General features: G+C 51.3%; 1 protein-coding gene and 1 long non-coding RNA gene across 2 annotated transcripts in view; one reads left to right on the forward strand and one right to left on the reverse strand.

Moving 5' to 3' along the window:
• Positions 1-17,176, forward strand: part of TMEM178B (transmembrane protein 178B) — a 343,102-nt gene that overhangs the window by 297,527 nt on the left and 28,399 nt on the right. The window contains exon 3 of the mRNA XM_077850173.1: positions 3,541-3,678. Within this exon, the coding sequence (XP_077706299.1) occupies positions 3,541-3,678 (138 nt within the window). The remainder of the gene's footprint in view (positions 1-3,540; positions 3,679-17,176) is intronic.
• LOC144284964 (uncharacterized) lies at positions 662-12,440 on the reverse strand. Its single transcript, XR_013353353.1, has 4 exons — positions 11,985-12,440; positions 4,074-4,181; positions 3,543-3,701; positions 662-3,256 (listed from the first exon to the last, which is right to left on the reverse strand). It is a non-coding gene; the product is annotated as an uncharacterized LOC144284964 (long non-coding RNA).

The raw sequence follows: 17,176 nt of genomic DNA on the forward strand, positions 1-17,176 counted from the left end.
GTGCTAAAGCGCTGCCTGGAAGCACTGAGTGGGTGGAGGGCTTGTCAATGGGAAGGTCCATTGTAGAGCGGTCAGAGGGGCTGTTTGTGGGACTCCCCCAATGCTGGGTGTCTAGGTCTTGCCTCTTGTGCTGGTCGTCACTGGAAAGGCCTTGCCTGGTCCCCAGACTGGACGGCAGGGGCCAGATAGTGTCTGGGGGCCGAGTAGAAGGAGGCTAGGGTTCCAAGGGCAAGCAGCCAACATTCTGTAGGTAAATGGTCACTTAATTGTCTCTGTGGAATTAGCTTGTCAACCGCCAGTGCTAGATATCCCCAGTGTACCCCCCAGGGCGAGGGAGGGGAGTCCCCAAGCATTGTGGAGTTGGGTGAAGGCATCTAGGGATCTAGTTCCATCTCAGACAACTCTACCAAACCTTGGTTATTCATGCTCCTGCCCTCTGGGTAACAACTGCTTGATTCAGAGGAACCTGTGGGTGCCTGTTCATGAGCCTCTGGGGGATGCGGTGGGTTGGTTTGCACCTTTGCCACTGCTGCCTTTAGTTTGGCTCTAGCCAAGTGCACCATCTACCAGCTTTGCTGCTCCCAGTCCTGGGTTGTCTCTTGTCCTATTTGCCCATCCTCGTGGACGCCTATATTTGAAAAAAAAAAAAAAATCACGGAACTATAGTTCTCAGTTTATTTGGAAGGAAGAAATGCCCAATACATCTGTTCAATCACCATGACAACCCAGTAGGTCTTTAGCTGCATTATTAATTTTATTTTCCCACCCAACTCACTCTTCTTTTATGTCACTGGTTTGTCAATAAATTATTTGACTTCTCTGGATCTTGCAAATTGGACTCACGGGGTGGTGGTAAAAATACCCTCAGTCAGTGAAAATACTCAGGCCTGACCTCTGGTCTTCATCCTGCTTTCCAGATCAACAACTCAGCTTTTGCTGACAAAGTGCCCCTAATCTGTGCTCGAGGGCCACAGCCCCTCTCGGACCTGGGACACAGGTGACTGTCCCCTGTCTCAGAACTTCTGCAAGAGAAGTTATCTTCTTCGTGTCTCTGCTTCCTCCAATTGCATTTCCTTCTCCTATTTGTCCATTCCTGGCCGACGGGGACACACCTTATAGGACACGTGGTCCACTTAATCCCCCAGGCAGTACCTTTGCTCCCGTGGATCTGCAGAGCCTGAGGACCAGGAAGGCCCACCCATGAGCAAGGCCAAGTGCAGGGGAGGGGCTCTGTGACCTTAACCACATTGTCCCTCTCTCCTGCTGCCAAAGAGGCCGAGATTTTAGAAGCCCCTCCTGCCCTGTAAAGGGAGCCAGAGGTCTCACAGGGGCATAGAGCAAAATTTCCTGATCTGTTTAAGGGGATATAAACCTACGTTACTCCAAAAATACCCTGACCTCTCCTTCCCCGCTGCCTCCTTGCCCTTGACTACACTTCCAGGGGTCAAATGGACTCACACATCAAAAGGGCGGGCTCTTCACCAACCAGGGGGGCTGGGGCCTGGCTCACTCCAAGGACTGTGGGTGGTGGCAAAGGAAGAAGGGCTAAGACAGGTGGCAGCAGAAAAAGCAGTGTGGGGAGATGAGGGCCAGGACGACCAGGCAGTTAGATCCCGGGATGAGAAGTGCCTCTGCACCTGGCGAGGCTGTGCCTCTTTGTTTCAAGCTGGCTGTGGGTGCCCGAGCACGGACGCAGGGAGCCGGCTCGGGGCACACATGCACATGTGAGCACTGTGCTGTGATGGAGCGAGCGGCGCCCCTCTGGGAAGCTTCCTGGGACACATTGGTGATAGGCACCATCTGTGGAGTGTGGCGCGATAATTAGCTCCCTGGCAGCTCCCATAAGTGACTCTAATGGGTATCACTCCTACCTGGCTGGGGCAGGCCTTCCAGATCGGGTAGGGGAGGACAGAGGAGAACAGATCGAGCAGGAACCTCTCTCTGGATGGCTTTCGGCCTCCACCACAGGGGCCTGTCCTGCCTCCTGTCCCGGCCGCTGTCCTCTGCCTCTGTCTCCCCACACCCCAGCCAGCTCCCCCTAGGTGGAGGGCTGCCAGCATCTCATCCCCCGTGTCAGGCCAAGGAGGGTGGACCGAGTCCCTCTTCCGAGGGGAGAGGGCTGAGAGTTCTCTAGCCTAACCGTGCCAGGATCCGCCGTTGCTCCCAACGGTGGTGACTGGGGTGGGAGAGGAACAGAGCGGATGGGACACCCTCGTGGTGGGCAGAAACTTGCCGCATGTTAGTGGGGGATGAGCGGAGATTTCTCCCTTGCTTGCATGGAATGTGGATAGAGTTTGCTGTCGGGTATCCTCACTGTCTGTCTCTCCCTTTGAGAGCAGGGAGTGCCCATGGGGTCCTCCAGGCTGCCCTGGCAACCCCCTGGGTGCAGAGGCTGGGCAGGTGGCTTGCTCCTGTTTGGAGTCCCATTGGCGGGACTGGGACTGGAGCTGGCAGATGGGCTCCGCACAGACCACGGAGGTGGACAGGGAACTGCAGGCTGGTGGGTGCTGGGGCAGGGTGGAGGGAATCAAGGGCAAGCGACCAGGGTGTTGCCCAGCAGGAGGTTAGAAGGCTGGACCCCAGGGAGGGAGCATGAGGTTGGTGGGGCACACACTAGAGGGCGCTGGAGAGAGCCTAGGGCAGGATGTTGCTTGAGGGTGGCTGAGATGTGAGAGCAGCTCTGCTCTCTCCCTTCCACTAAAAATACTGCCTTTTTCAGCCCTTCTCATGCCTGGACCCACATCAGCTTTGTATGGCGGGGTCAGCGAACCCAGGAGTGGAGAAAGGCCAGACCCAGAAGGCTGGGCTGATTTGGGTCTTAGGGGCTGAAGAGGCCTGCGCAGGGGTGCAGTGTGAGGGCAGGAAGTGTGGTTCCCCGCCCTGCAACCCCACATGCAGCGGAAGCTGAGCCCCTGGGAGCTGGCTTGGAGGGGGAGGAAGGAGACACCGCAGCAGCCTCCTCCTCACACTGGACCTCCTGGGGAGCCCAGTCAACCCTGGAGGGGAGGGAGGGAGCTCTTGGCAGGTGCAGCCAGGAGGCCAAGAGCCCGCCCTCCTCTAAAGGCCCACTTGTCCCTGAGAGGCGAACGATGCTGTGGTTGGCGCCCAGGAGCCGTGCAGATCTGGGCTTGATGCCCTGTTCTGCTGCTTGTTCGCTGTACGGCTTTCAGCAGTTCACTCCATTTTTCAAATCGGGATAAAGACGGGACCCGTCTCGGACAGCTGAGCCAGATGCTTGGGAAGGACAGGGCTGCACCTGGCACAAAGGAAGTGCGTAAGAAATGACACCAATTATGGTGATGATCTCTCCTTATGCTCACAAACCAAGCCGTGCTGGCTGCTTTTTGCACCTGAGGATAGCTACCATCGGGGGCTCTCCTGTACAAAGGGAGCTCAGTTGTGCAAATCTGTCTGGAAAGGGGAGGTTGCCTTCCCGCTCCTGCAGTGTCCCATCCTCTCCCCTCTGCCCAGGGCCAGGACGTACCTTGACCCTGAGTTCTAGGTTCTGATGCTAACTGTCGCCCCATGCTTCCCCCACAGACCTGCGCAGGATGACAGCCGGCTTCATGGGCATGGCGGTGGCCATCATCCTCTTCGGCTGGATCATCGGCGTGCTGGGCTGCTGCTGGGACCGAGGCCTTATGCAGTATGTGGCAGGGCTTCTCTTCCTCATGGGAGGTAAGGCTGTGGGCTCGGGGGGCCTACTCGAGGGCAAAGGTCCTGGTTTCTGGGATTCCAGGAGAATGGCTAGGGAATACTCATTCATTCATTCATTCATCAAACATTTTTTTGAGTTCCTCTAAAGCTCTCTGCCACTGCGCCAGCTTCTGGGGTTGCAAAGGCTAATAAGATCTGGCCCTTCACTCTTGGGGGTCTGATTGGCTGCTATGGGAAAGATTGTGTGGCTGTGACACGGAGAGAGGCATCAGACTCCGAGAAAGCACAAACTCAGAAAATGCTCTGGCGTTTTATGTACATATTGGACTTTGGGGTGGGAAGCAGGTGTTACCTGGGCAGTTTCCTTTTCAAAAGCCTATCCTTACCCTTGATTTATGAATCCTAAATGCTCTTACCTTTTCCAAATAAGGCACTCCCAGGGTGGTAGGACAGGGCTAGACCTTCTCTCATATCCATCTCCTGTAACTCTCTGCTGGTGTCATGACTGAACTGCTCCAGTGTCCCTGTAAGGGATTGTAGATACAGAGAATTGTATGGCTAGGCAGGAATAGGTTCCAGTGCATGGAAAGTCAATTCGATCCACACTCTGCATGCACCTCCCTTCCCTGACGTCTCGGCCCAAAGCTGAAGTTCACCATCGGGTCTGCCCCTCACGGTCTCCTCTGCAAGAAGTAGATTGGTGCCCTGTGTGGAGCTCGGTGGAGGTGGAGCTGGGCTTAGTCAGCAGGAATTAGATGTATGTATGGGAAGAAGGGAAAGCGAGTCCTCTACGGGGAAACCATGTCCCTTAGACTTGAGGCGTCGCATGCTTCTGGCCAGCCAGGTCGCCTCTGGGAAGTGCCTAAGATGGGAGGGGTGGGCTAGCCTTGGGAACGGTGGCTGCTGTCCCTCTGGGTGCATGGAAGGGATGTCTGGGGGCTAGTGAGCTATCAGTTAGGAGAGGGGGAGAATTGTAGGATCCTTCCAGGGGCCCAACAGAAGGCCCAGTCATACCCCTGAAGCATAGCCATTCTGTGCCAGAGATAAGACCAGGTTCCCAGGGAACCCCAAGCTTACCCAACCCTGTGCCCCCATCCCCACACCTGTGGTCATGGGGTATCTAGGGGAGCTCTCTAACGGTCCCTACACCCCTCCTACTGGTCTTCCTCAGAGACAGGCCCACAAGACCTGCCCTGTCCTTGGTCTGTGCCCCGTGTCCTCAGTGAAGCAAGGCTCAGCCTCGGCCCCTGACCTCCATACTGTGTTTTAGCCAACAGTGGGGACCTTTTGTGTCCACCTTCCAGTCAAGATCTCCCCTGGACCCTGAAATGTAAAGAGATAAAAGCAGAGTGGCTCTGTTTGTAGTGAGCATTCTAAGATGTTTTTGGTGATACAGAGAAAGGCTCCAGTGAATGGGCTTTTCTAAGGCTCTGGAAAGGTCTCCCAGGAATCGGGGCGGGGAGGGGGGGGGAGCAGCTGAGCAAACAGGCCTCAGGCAGAGTAGGAATCCTTGAGCTCTGGGAGCTGACACTCTTTCATTCCGGCCCTTTCAGGGTGTTTGCAGCTCCCTGCAGGCGCTCCCCTCTCTCCAGGCCCCAAGCAAGGCTCACAACCTGCCCAGGTGCTAAGTCTGCAGAACCTTTCAGCTTCCTTCTGGGTGGCTTATGCCACGTTCCCGAGAGATAGAGAAAGAATGTGATTGGCCCATTTATCCTCTCCAGCAGATCACACACCATTGGTCAGGCAGACCTGAGTGATCATGGCTGGGCCAACAGCTGTGACCAGGGTAGGGACAGGGTCACTTTCTGCTCACCTGAGACCATGGGTGGAAGCTCTGTGGGAAAGAGATGAGGGTGGCTGGAGGGCGGCTGGGGCCCTGCGTACAGCCAAGTACGCCTGGGGCTTTGGGGTTGACAGTCTGAAAGCTTTGATTGATTGGGGATCAGAGGCCCTGCCCGACAGGGTGCCTGAGTGAGGGCATGGCTCACCTTTTGCCTCGTCCATGCTTCTGTCACTGCACGCTCTAATCACCTGAAGAGCTCTTAAAAATACTGATGCTGGGTGCTCTCCCCAGAACAATCCCAGCAGAACTTCTGGGGGGTGATCCTCACATGCAGGCAGGGGTGAGAGCCTGTGGGATAGCTGAACTTTAAAGTTGTCTCTGGTGGCAAAATGTTATGCTTCTAGGAATGAGCCAGTTGGCCACGACCTCTCGTGATTGGCTTTCTTCCTTCCCTCCCCTCCCCCACCTCTTATGACTCTCAAAGCCTTGTGCAGCAGGAGAAAGCCAAATACCACAACAGGACTTCAGTTATTACTGTGCAGACCTATCCAAGCCCTGGTTACTGAGGGGCTCAGCAAAACCTGCTTTCTAGGACATGTACTGTATTTTTTTTTTTTAACGACAAAATCATAGTTGATAAAATGTTAGCATCAAGAAGAGCTTTGGAGAAGTTGCTGTTCTAAGAGCTGTTTCTTGGTGATTGGGGCACTGTCCTGGTTGGGGTTAACCCATTCCATCTCCCCTGGAGCTTGGTTACTTGTGTCCACAAATAGGGCTGTACCCTCCCAGAAGGGGCTAGGGAGAGAAAGGATGGCTACACACCTCATGTCACCATCAGGCCAGGCTCTAACAGGAACAAAGACAAGACAAAGCCACTAAGGGCTGATCTCTTGGACAGTGGCTGTTTTGGGAAGCTGAAGCTCCAGAGGGTGTGAGAACACTCTCGTCCTCCTCAAGTTAGTATCCTTTCCAACGAGGCCAGACACAGCCATGGGAGTCCAGATGCCTGGAGCAGCTGCCATCTGCTGACCCCATGAATTTAGCTTAGTTCAGGCCTGGAGAGGAAGCCCACCCAGGAACAGGAGCTGTCCTAACCCCCATCCCTTCCCAGCAGAGGGAGTGACTCAGAGGCCCAGGTGTCAACCCTGAAAGGATGCTTTGACCTATAGAATGCCCTGTGTCAGCACCGAATCCCCCCAGAACCCGACTGGTCTTTGTCCTCTACAAGTTAACCTCCTCAGGTTGGCCTGTTAAGTGCTTAGAGGGTCTGCTCCAGTGACGGCCACCTCAGGAACAAGGTGGTCCCCCAGACTACAGGTCTTTATGGCCAAGTGGGACCTGAAAAGGCCTCTGAGCCCTAGCTTTCACCCAGAGTGGTGTGCCAGGCACCTGTGACTGAGCCCAGAGCGGCACCCAGAGGATAAGGTGAAGCTCCAGGCACAGGGGGTGGGTACCAACAGCAGCAGGGGGGACGGGCCTGGAGCTGGCCCGGCAGGGGTATGGGGAGCGGGTGGAAGAAGGAGGAGCTGCAAGAACAAGAAAAGGTAAGCCTGGAGTCAAGAGTCCAAGGCTGGAATTGCACTTGACCTTAGTCAAAACAAAAACAAAACCCAAAATGAAAACCAAGCAGCAAGTGCTATTACCACCCTGTTCTCTGTCCCAGCGTGAGGGAGGCTGCTGACCCTGTGTACTACTCTGTGCCAGATGTATCCAGTTCCCGGGTTACATAGAGGGTACCCCGTACCTTGTGAAGTAACCAGCAACAAACGGTTTAATTAACCCTCAACCCCGAGGAGGCAATCAATGAAGCAGGGTAGCTTTGTGGGGCCAGGAGGCTGGGGGGCGGTGGGTGGGAGCCCCTTTCCCCTTTGGTGATGCCTCCAGGAGACAAGCTAGCCCAGACTGGCACAGCACCAGTTGGGTGCAAGCAACTGCCAGAGACGAGAGTCTTGATGAATCACCCGTGGTATTCAGAAGCTCGGGAACAGCATGACACGGGGGACGGACGGTGCGGTGGGGGAGCATGGGGCCGCTGCAGTTACTTATAATTCCCTTGCTGGGGAGCCTCGGAGCCCCCGCACGGATGCAGATCCACAAAGCGAGTGGGAGCATCCAGCCCCGCTGCACCCCCGGCCACACCTCCTGGAGGACCCCCGTCATCTCCGCCACCGCCTCGGCCTAAGCCTTGGTCTCGGCTGCTCCTGGACGCCCCGACTCCACCTGGCACCCAGCCAGCAGTCAGTCCTTCACAGAGTCTACATCAGTTTTTTTGAAATCCGCAAGTCAGCTATGTCACTCGCCTGCTACCAGGACTCCCGAGGCTTCTAGTCAAAATGAAAATAAGATCCAAATTCTTCAGCCTTTTTTAGAAGCTGTCCTCGCCAGCCTGGGCTCCTATGACTAAAGGCCAGAGATGGGATGGCTGATAAACAACAGAAATTTGCGTCTTCCGGTCCTGGAGGCTGGCGCATCTAAGAGCAGTACACTGGAATGTTCTGCGACTGGTGGGAACCACTTTCTGGTTCACAGACAGGCCCCCTCGTGCTGTGTCCTCGTGTGGTGGAAGGGGCCAGGGAGCCCTGCGGGGCCTCTTCTGAGGCTGAGGACACCATCCTCGGGACCTCATCACCTCCCAAAGGCCCCTCCTCCTAGTACCATCACCTGGAGAGTTAGAATCTCAACAGAAGAATCCTGGGGATACCCACACACTCCGTCCGTAGTGGAAGCTCAGTGTATTCTGGCTCATAGTACCCCCTGGGCAGCCCCCTTGCTCTCTCCTCTCCCCGACTCTCACGTCACTCCAACCACACCAGCTGCCTTTCTGTCCTGGAGCACCCGAAGCTTCGCTCCCAGGCCCTGGACCTGGTTGGTGCCTTTGCTCGTAGTACTCTCCACTCCCCCGGGCCTCCTGGCTGGCTCCTTCCCCAGACCCAGACCCCAAATAGAAGTCACCCCGAGAGAGAGCTTCCCTGGCCACCCAAATTCATGAAGCCCACCCGGTCACTGTCTATATTGTAATTAATTCATCTTTCTACGGCACACTCACCACTTTCTGAAATGTTTGTTGTATTTTGGTTTAGGTTGATTTTTTTTTTTTTTTTTTTTAGTAGCTTAAAGCAACAAAACTGCTGTCGAAATGTCTGCTGGGGCCGGGGTCTCATCTGAGCCTGGGGTCCTCTTTGGTAGGATTCAGTTCCCTGTGGCTGCCAAACTCCGGGAAGCTTGTGTATGTATTCAGGGCCAGCAGGAGAGAGTCTCTGACTTCTTCCATCTCTCACCTTCAGATCTCCTTTTTTTTTTTCTTTAATAGGTCTACTTGTTAGATTTATAATTTTAGATTTACAGAAAAAAATGGAGCAGGGAGCACAGAGTTCCCATCTTGCCCTCTGCCCCTGCACATCGGTTCCCCGCTTATCAACATCCTCCATTAGCAGAATCTGTTAATGAATTATTAATGAATAGTGTTAGATTTTTTTTTTTTAAGATTTTGTTTATTTATTCATGAGAGACACAGAGAGAGAGGCAGAGACACAGGCAGAGGAGAAGCAGGCTCCATGCAGGGAGCCCAACATGGGACTCGATCCCGGGACTCTGGGATCATGACCTGAGCCCAAGGCAGACACTCAACCACTGAGCCACCCAGGCATCCTGTGATAGATTATTATTGACAAATGTCCATTGTTTATTCAGTTTCTCTTAGTTTTTACCTGATCTCCATTATCTTTCTGTTCCATGCTCCCATCTGGGACCCCACAGTACAACTAGTTGTCACTTCTCCTTAGGCTCCTCACGGCTGTGGCCACTTCTCAGACTGTCCTTGTTTTTCATGACCTCAGTGGTTTTGAGGAGCACTGCTCATCCATACTGCTGGAACTTGCCTGATTTTTTTTTTTTCTCATGATTAGGCTGGATAGAGGGTTGGGGAGGAAAATCACATGGGTCAAGTGTCATTTGTCACATCATCTTAAGGCTACATCCTGTCCACATGATTTGTGAAGTTGCCCGGGATCACCTGGCTGAAGTCGTGGCGGGTGGAGGGAGGGGTATCCTCTACTGTAGAGTTACTCTGTTTTCCCTGTTTCCATCCTGTTCTCTCTGGAAGGATGTCACCAGGCGCGGTGCACACCTGGGGACAGGGGACATAGGCTCCCTCTCCTTTAGGGTGGAGTATCTATGTAAGTTATTTGGAATACTTCTGCAACGGCGATTTGTCTCTCTCCTCCATTTATCAACTTACCCCATCTTTTATTTATATCAGCGCGGACTCACGGATATTTATTTTTTACTCTGGGTTATAATCCAATACTAGATTTGTTTTACTGCTCCTGGCCCTGTGCTGCTTTGACATATTCTTATCAATGTGGGGTTTTGGTTTTGGTGGTTGGTATGTATTTATTTATTTATTTATTTATTTATTTATTTATTTAAGCTCTTACTACTTTCTGGCACCACAAGGGGCTCCAGGCTTCTCTTTGATATTTCCTGCCCAGACCTGGAATGAGCCATTTCTCCAAGGAGCGCCGGTTCCTTTTATTGGAGAAGGGTGTTAGACACCAAGATCCGGGCACTAGATGTCTGCAGAGTTGTTAACAGTCCGTATTTGTTCATTGCCTCTTTACACCCACCCCCCCTTAGATAGAAGCTCCATGAGCTCCAGAACCTTGTCTCTCTTGTTTTCCAAAGCATCCCACGTGTTGGGAACAATGTCTGCACCCTAAATATCTGTTGAATGCATGCGTTGCAGAAGTGAATTACGTGTAATGAAGAGAAAGTATTTTGTTTTGTCTCAATGGAAGAGCTATCCTTCAAGAAAATAACCTAGCCTGATCCTCTCCCCTTCTGTGGGATTCCTTATCCTCCTTCTCTCTTTATTTGAACAGTCCCAGGGTCTGTGTACTTCTGGCATAGGATGTCTCAAGTTTCCTTTGGAAGTAGGGTATAGATTACACATGAATTCACAAGGACCTCTATCTTAAATGGGGGCTTGAGAGTATTAGAACTGGCAGGAACCTTGGAGGCCATCCAGTGTGATGTCCCCGTGTCTCCAGATCAGAGTAGTTGTGTCAGTTGTCCCAGGCCCCCCAGCTGGTGAGTGGCAGCACTGGAACCAGAGCTGGCCTGTGACAGCAGCTCATCCTGCTGCCTGGGCTTTCAGCTCCCCATGTTGAAGGTCCCCATGACCCCTAGGCCACACACCCATCCTCCCACACTCTCATGCCTCCAGTCTGCTTCTGAGCAGGTGCCAGTCCCAGAATCTCACTCCATTCCCTTTCCGTTTATCCCTTCTCAAAATACAAAAGGACACACGGAGGAGATCATGGCCAGAATTGAGGGCACAGGTGGTAATGGGAAAAGGAAATCATTAGAGGTCCTTCCCCAACCACCTGTGACCAGTGTGGCCTTTTCTACCTTCCCAGTCAGTCAAGAGGAGCCAAGAGAATGTCCTAAAGGACCTTAGGCTATCAAGTTTGAGTGATGGCAGTGATTTGCAGAGCAGTGATGCCAGATGTTCTCCCCTTCTACCAGGCTCACCGGAGAGCAGTTCAGCTGTGCTGTGAACCCCCAGATACCCCACTTCTGAGAGATAGAGACCTTGATAAAGGCCCAGCAATTCTGAGAACACACAATCCTAAAATGAAAGTCTGAGGCAATAGGTGTTTTACCTGGAGGACTCTTTCCGTTAGGCAGTGAAGTGATTTTAGGGATGCCCACATAGTAGAATAAGGTCTAGGGTTGCCATCAGCCTCTCCCCACTGTCACTCCTAACTCCAGCACTACTTAGAAACCTGGCTAGAACAGCATTTCTCTAAGTCCTGGAGGCACGGTGCTCCAACTTAATGACTGTGGGTCATTACTTCAAGACTCATGGGAAAGAAGAGGAAGACCATGGAAATTAGATATTCTGAATTGGAGGAAAGGATAAATCCAGTAACTCTATGACTTTCCATGGTGCAAAGCTTATAAAACCCTCAATAAATGGTAGCCATTACTGTTATATGTATTCCCTAAGTGAAGTCCATTCTTTTTTTTTTTTTTAAGATTTTATTTATTTATTCATGGGAGACAGAGAGAGAGAGGCAGAGACACAGGCAGAGGGAGAACCAGGCTCCATGCAGGGAACCCGACATGGGACTCGATCCTGGGTCTCCAGGATCAGGCCTTAGGCTGAAGGCGGCACTAAACTGCTGAGCCACCTGGACTGCCCAAAGTCCATTCTGATAGGCAGAGAAGTATCTATAATCTACCATGACCAAACAAGGACATAAAACCCATTTACTCACCCTGCTAAACTGCTTTTATAGGTTCATGTGGGATTTCACTGGAACATCACAACTCCCCTCTTGGCTTTTTGTCTTACAACCTTTCTTGCAAAATCCTAAGCAGAGATTGACAAAGTACTTCATGTCCTGAAATATATATGTCTTGCCTTTCGGAAGGTGCATATTTGAATATTTATTAGCATTTGATAATTACATTCAAAACAAAGACATTTAGGGGAGGAGACACATTGCCAGGAGAATTAAGAAACAACATGCACCCTTACCTAATGTAGAATGAGGGGCCAGGATCAATCCTTCCAGCAACCCAGGCAGCAGGAGGACTTCATTTTCACCTGAAGAGCTGGACCACATTGAAAAGAATTGCACCCTTGCCACACTTTGGGACCTGCCCCCATTATAGATTTGTACTTAAAAAAAAAAAAAAAAAAAGATTTGTACTTCAGAGGGCAATAGTAAGCAGCCTTGGTCCTGTAAATCCAAATCGCATCAGTGAAGGCCATGTCAGAATGCCTATAACCTGCCCACCAAACACTCAACAAACCACAGTGCTACATATTCTTAATGCTTTGTCATTAAATCCCCAGAAGGAAATGCCAAGACAGAAAGCAGACTCTAGAAGGAGGTGGTAAGGAGGGTGGGTGGTGAAGGTATCCAAGAGAGCTCATGGGATGAGCAACCCTCATCTCTTGGATGCCCCTGCCCACACATGCCCAGTGAGCTGCCTTCCATTCCCTGCCACCCAACTGGAGGTTGAAGTCCTTGTTTAGGACTTTTTTAGATGGATAGAATCATCCATCTAAAGGGGAGAATTACGTTTTTATCATGAAGAACTAGTGCAGAACCAAAGGAGCTGTGTGACTTAAGAAAGTTACTTAATTACCTTTCATGTACTCGTTCAATTTTCTCATCTGCAAAGAGAACTAATAATAGTACCTGCTGGAAGCACAGTTGTGAGAATTATAGAGTTAACTTACGTGAGAGGCTTAGGACAACGGTTAGCATTATTCTCCAGAAAGCTTTAGATATTATTTTAGCTATCTTTGTTTTGAAGATTTTATTTATTTATTCATGAGAGACACAGAGAGAGAGAGAGGCAGAGACATAGGCAGAGGGAGAAGCAGGTTCCTTGCGGGGAGCCCAATGCAGGACTCGATCCCTGGACCCCAGGATCACGCCCTGAGCCAAAGGCAGACCTCAACCACTGAGCCCCCCAGGTGCCCCTACTTTAGCTACTTTTTGAAAACAACCACCTTTAGTGACAGTCCGCTCTCAGCAGCCCCATACCATCACTAGCAACACCGTGCACAGACACATGCCATGGCCTGGTAAAGATAAAATTGCTTGAACAGATGATGTCTCTCTAGCTAATCGCCACCCTACTTATTCTTTCATTCAATAAATACTGATTGCCTATCATGTGCCGGACACCGTTTAAGCATTTGGGCTAGAGTGGGGAATAGGGCAAAGTCCTCAGGAAGCTTACAGTCTTGTTGGAGAGAGAGATAAGAAGTACCATAAGTATGTGATACGCGACCAGGTGACAGGAGCTGTGGAGAGAAAGAAACCTGGCCGGGGGGGTAGAGAGTGATGGGGCATTACCATAGATGAAGGGGCAGTGGGTGGGCAGAAGGCCTCTCGGATGGTAGCAGTTGAACGGAGGCTTGAATGGAAGCCTTCAGCGGGAATCTTCCATTGAAAGGAAGTCTTCCTGGAGAGAGTTGGCAGGATCAGTCCTTGTAAAAGGAACAGTAGGTGCAAAGGACTTGGGAAGGGAATGAGCCTGTTGGTTCTGAGGAAGATGAGTAAGAGGACAGTTGTGACAGGAATAGAGCAAGATGGAGGTGTTTCCCAAAAGAGAGCAGATGTAGGCCCTTGGAGGCCATGCTGTGGGTTTGATTGAGAGGGCATCATCCTTCATCTTGGCCTGCCTTCTCTCTCTTTCACGGATTGCCCTGGGGTTCTTGCCTGGGTGATCACTTGATATTATGTGGCATGTATCAGTGATCTGGCTTCCTTCTGGGGTGCCAATACCTGGGGCTTCATCTACTACCCATGGCAGTTTCTATGAGTGGGGGCATGGATACCTATGCCCCAAGGTGGCCAGGTCAGGTAGAGAGACTGTCACGTGTCCCTGAAAGTGTTGCTATACACCTAGGAGCATCCCTCCCCTCCAGCTAGGACCAGCCGCATAATCTGTGGGGCTCAGTGCAAAATGAGAACCTGGAACCCCTTATTTAAACATTTAAGAATTTCAGGATGGTGACAGCAGAACATTAAAGCAAGCACACATGCCCATGATGCCAGCTCTGCCTCCATCTCTGTCCCACACTCACACTCCCTGGTCCCAGGGCACAGCAGCCTTTTGCTGCAGGGACTCTAGAAGGTCTTGAGAAACCAGGTCTGTCTTCTATTCTACTTACAGTTCCTCTTTTCTGTAACTTAGTCCAAGGCTGCTGTGCTTAAGATCACCCCTTGTCTGTGATGGTCAAATAATCACATCGGCATGTGTTCCCCTTTCCTGAGATCAAAAGCTGGCTCCCCCAACATTGCCCACACAACCTGCTAATCAGATGAAGCTGAGTTGGTTGCTTACTGCAATTGGGGAGAACAGCACCTGTCAAAACTGGCAGGGTCTCAGGGCAGGGAGGTAAGGTCAGGGTTTATGGAGAATTAGAAGTTTGCGTTAAGGCCTTTATTTTAATGCAGGTGTTTGATTGAGATTGGTTGCAAATACCGATAATGTCTAGGATTGATGGACACAGCAGGATTGGCGAAATCTTCTAGCATACACTGTCGATGTTTTCACTGGAAATTGATGGATCTTTTGTGACGTTCCTGTGGCAAACAATCAAAACCAGTTATGTGGGCAGGACAGACCTGGAAGTACAGAGGAGACAAGGGAATAGCAAAGTTAGATTTCTCTAGATGGTAAGGCATGATTTTGGTTCAGTCTCTAGGCTGAGTGCGGGGTGCATGATCTGGGGTCTCACTCAGGATGACTGATCTCTCCACAGCCTGGTGCCTTCATGGCTGGCCTGCCTCTGCCAACACGGGCAGTAGAATGTCTGAATCATCCAGTGAATATAGTCCAGAGTCAGGCCAGGACTCTGACACCCTAAGGCCCCCTCCTATCATGGTAACAAGACCCTGTCTTTCCTGGGGTCGAAATAACAACGTCACTGCACTGAATTGGGGTCTTTGCTTGCAGATCATGGATTATTGGCAAGAGTGGGAAGGGTAGGCAGGGGAAGAAAGAAAGGGCAGGGTAGCTGGAATCCAAGCTCCATTCCTGGGAGTGGGGGGGATTGCTGAGAAAGAACAGATTTCTCCAACAGCCTTTTCAGTGGAAACAGAAAGACCCAGAATGTGGTGGTGACTTCAGAGTGCTTGATTGCCATGGAAACTTAGGTAATTTCTAAAGCAGCTTCAAAAGCTTCTATCCCTATGGCTCTTCTAGGATGTTCTTACAGAGGTGTGCAAGCTTCAGAGAAAGGGAACTTGTCAGGCAAGCCTCTGGCTCTTGAAATGAGTCATAAATCAAAGAAAAATGCTCATTCCTGAAATAACTGGAGAGACCCCTACTAGTGGGCTTAAAAGAGGCTCCTAGGGAAACAAAAGGGAGGAGCAGGTATAAATGAGGGGGAATTTCCTCTGTCCTGCCCTGGGGGGTTAAGGACAGGTGAGAAGCAGCATCAAAAATAGCCAAACCCAAGGAAGGAGGGGGGGTTGGAGCTTGGTCCCCCAGGCATCTTGTCACCCCCACTTCTTGGGTGGCTGAGATGCGCTACAGGAACACAGGAGTTAGGGCCCCATTCCCTAACTGGGCCTGAGTCTGGGCACCTGGGAGCTGGCTTGAACTGGCCTGGATCATTGAGCTGGGGAGCAGGGCCAGGCAGCCCCTACAGCGTACAGGCTGGCTCACCTCTGAACCTGCACCTCACTGCGATGATGCCCCCTATGGTTGGGGGTGGGGAGGAGCTTGGCAATCCTGGACTGTTCAGTTCTCCGCTTGAATGGGGAGCTGGTGATGGCTTTGAAGGCCTGGGGGGTACCAGTGGGAGAATGATTCTGGGAAGGCCCTAAAGCATTTCTCTGGAGAAAATTTATAAAGATAGACCCAGAGAGGTAAAGGAATTATACTCTGGCGGACATACCTTTTCATTCCAATAGACCCTGGGCTTTGATGACAGGTGGGTAATGGCGTGCATTTTCTCCCCAAGTATAAAATAATTGGGGAGCAAGGGCCTGTGTGAAGCTGTTCCATGTCCCTAACATTCTGGAAGTCTGATTTTAAATACACTTTCCTGTTATCAGATCACGTCTCATACCACGTGTCCGGATTTGGGCTTTGGAAAAAACCCTCTCCCTATCTGGAGAAGCCATCGGAAGAGCAAAGATATCCAAGATGTGGCTGTGAAGGAGGCCAACCCATATCCCCACTTTAGTCAACCATTAGAACCCACTCGTTCATTAAATAAACAACCAGTTGTTAAATACCCACTAAGCAGTAGATACTGCAGAAGATAAACCCCAGAGCCTTGGAGTTGCTCACAATCTTAGAGAACAGACACCTAGACCAATTAGTGTGATAAAAGAGCAGTTTTCCTTTTCATGATGGCCACCTTTAAAATGCAAAACTGAGGTGGACACTTGACGAGATGAGCACTGGGTGTTATTCTGTATGTTGACAAATTGAACACCAATAAAAATAAATTTATTAATAAAAAAATGCAAAAGAGTGAAAACCAAAGAATTCTGGGTCTGAAGTTTCAGCTGGAGAGCCGTTGAGGACAGCTTCAAGCCACTGGTCCAGCATTCTTAGGGGGGGGAGGTAGTGGCCACACAGAAAGGGCAGAAAGGGGATCAGTTATGGATTTGGGTGACCACTGGCAGTTCTGGGAGCTCCAAAGGGAGGGGAAGGCCTCGGGGGACCTTCAAACCCCCGGAAGAGGCAGATGGAAAAGGTAGAGCGGGAGAGAAGAGCTCCCATTTTGGAGCATCTGTGCTGTATCAGTGGTAGATGTTGTTCAAACATTAATGCTTTCATCTTCCCATCAGCCCTAATTTTGTAGAACACGAACCAGGCCCCCGAGAGCCACAAAACAAGCAATTACGTAAATGGGGGAGCCTGAAACTAAGGCCTGCAGGTTAATACACACTCCTGCCTCCCTGTTGGCGGGACATGTGGAAGAAAAGGAAAGGCTCCTGGGTGAGCCCACCGGGGACAAGAAGCAGCCTGAGGAATTAACCAGCCAGGCAGACAGGCCTGCTCACGAGCCTTCATTTCCACCTGAGCCAGAGGGTCCTCCTCCACCCCCCCGGGGGGAGGGCAGGAGGCAGGGGGGTAGAGAAGCCAAGTAGGGAGTCGCTTCTACTACCAGAGCTTTCACAGTAGCATGAGGTCCCGGTGTGATGAAGGTCAACCTCAGTGTCACCATCTGTAAGATAGTAGCCT

This window comes from Canis aureus, chromosome 15, assembly GCF_053574225.1.
Source record: "Canis aureus isolate CA01 chromosome 15, VMU_Caureus_v.1.0, whole genome shotgun sequence".
NCBI lineage: Eukaryota > Metazoa > Chordata > Mammalia > Carnivora > Canidae > Canis > Canis aureus.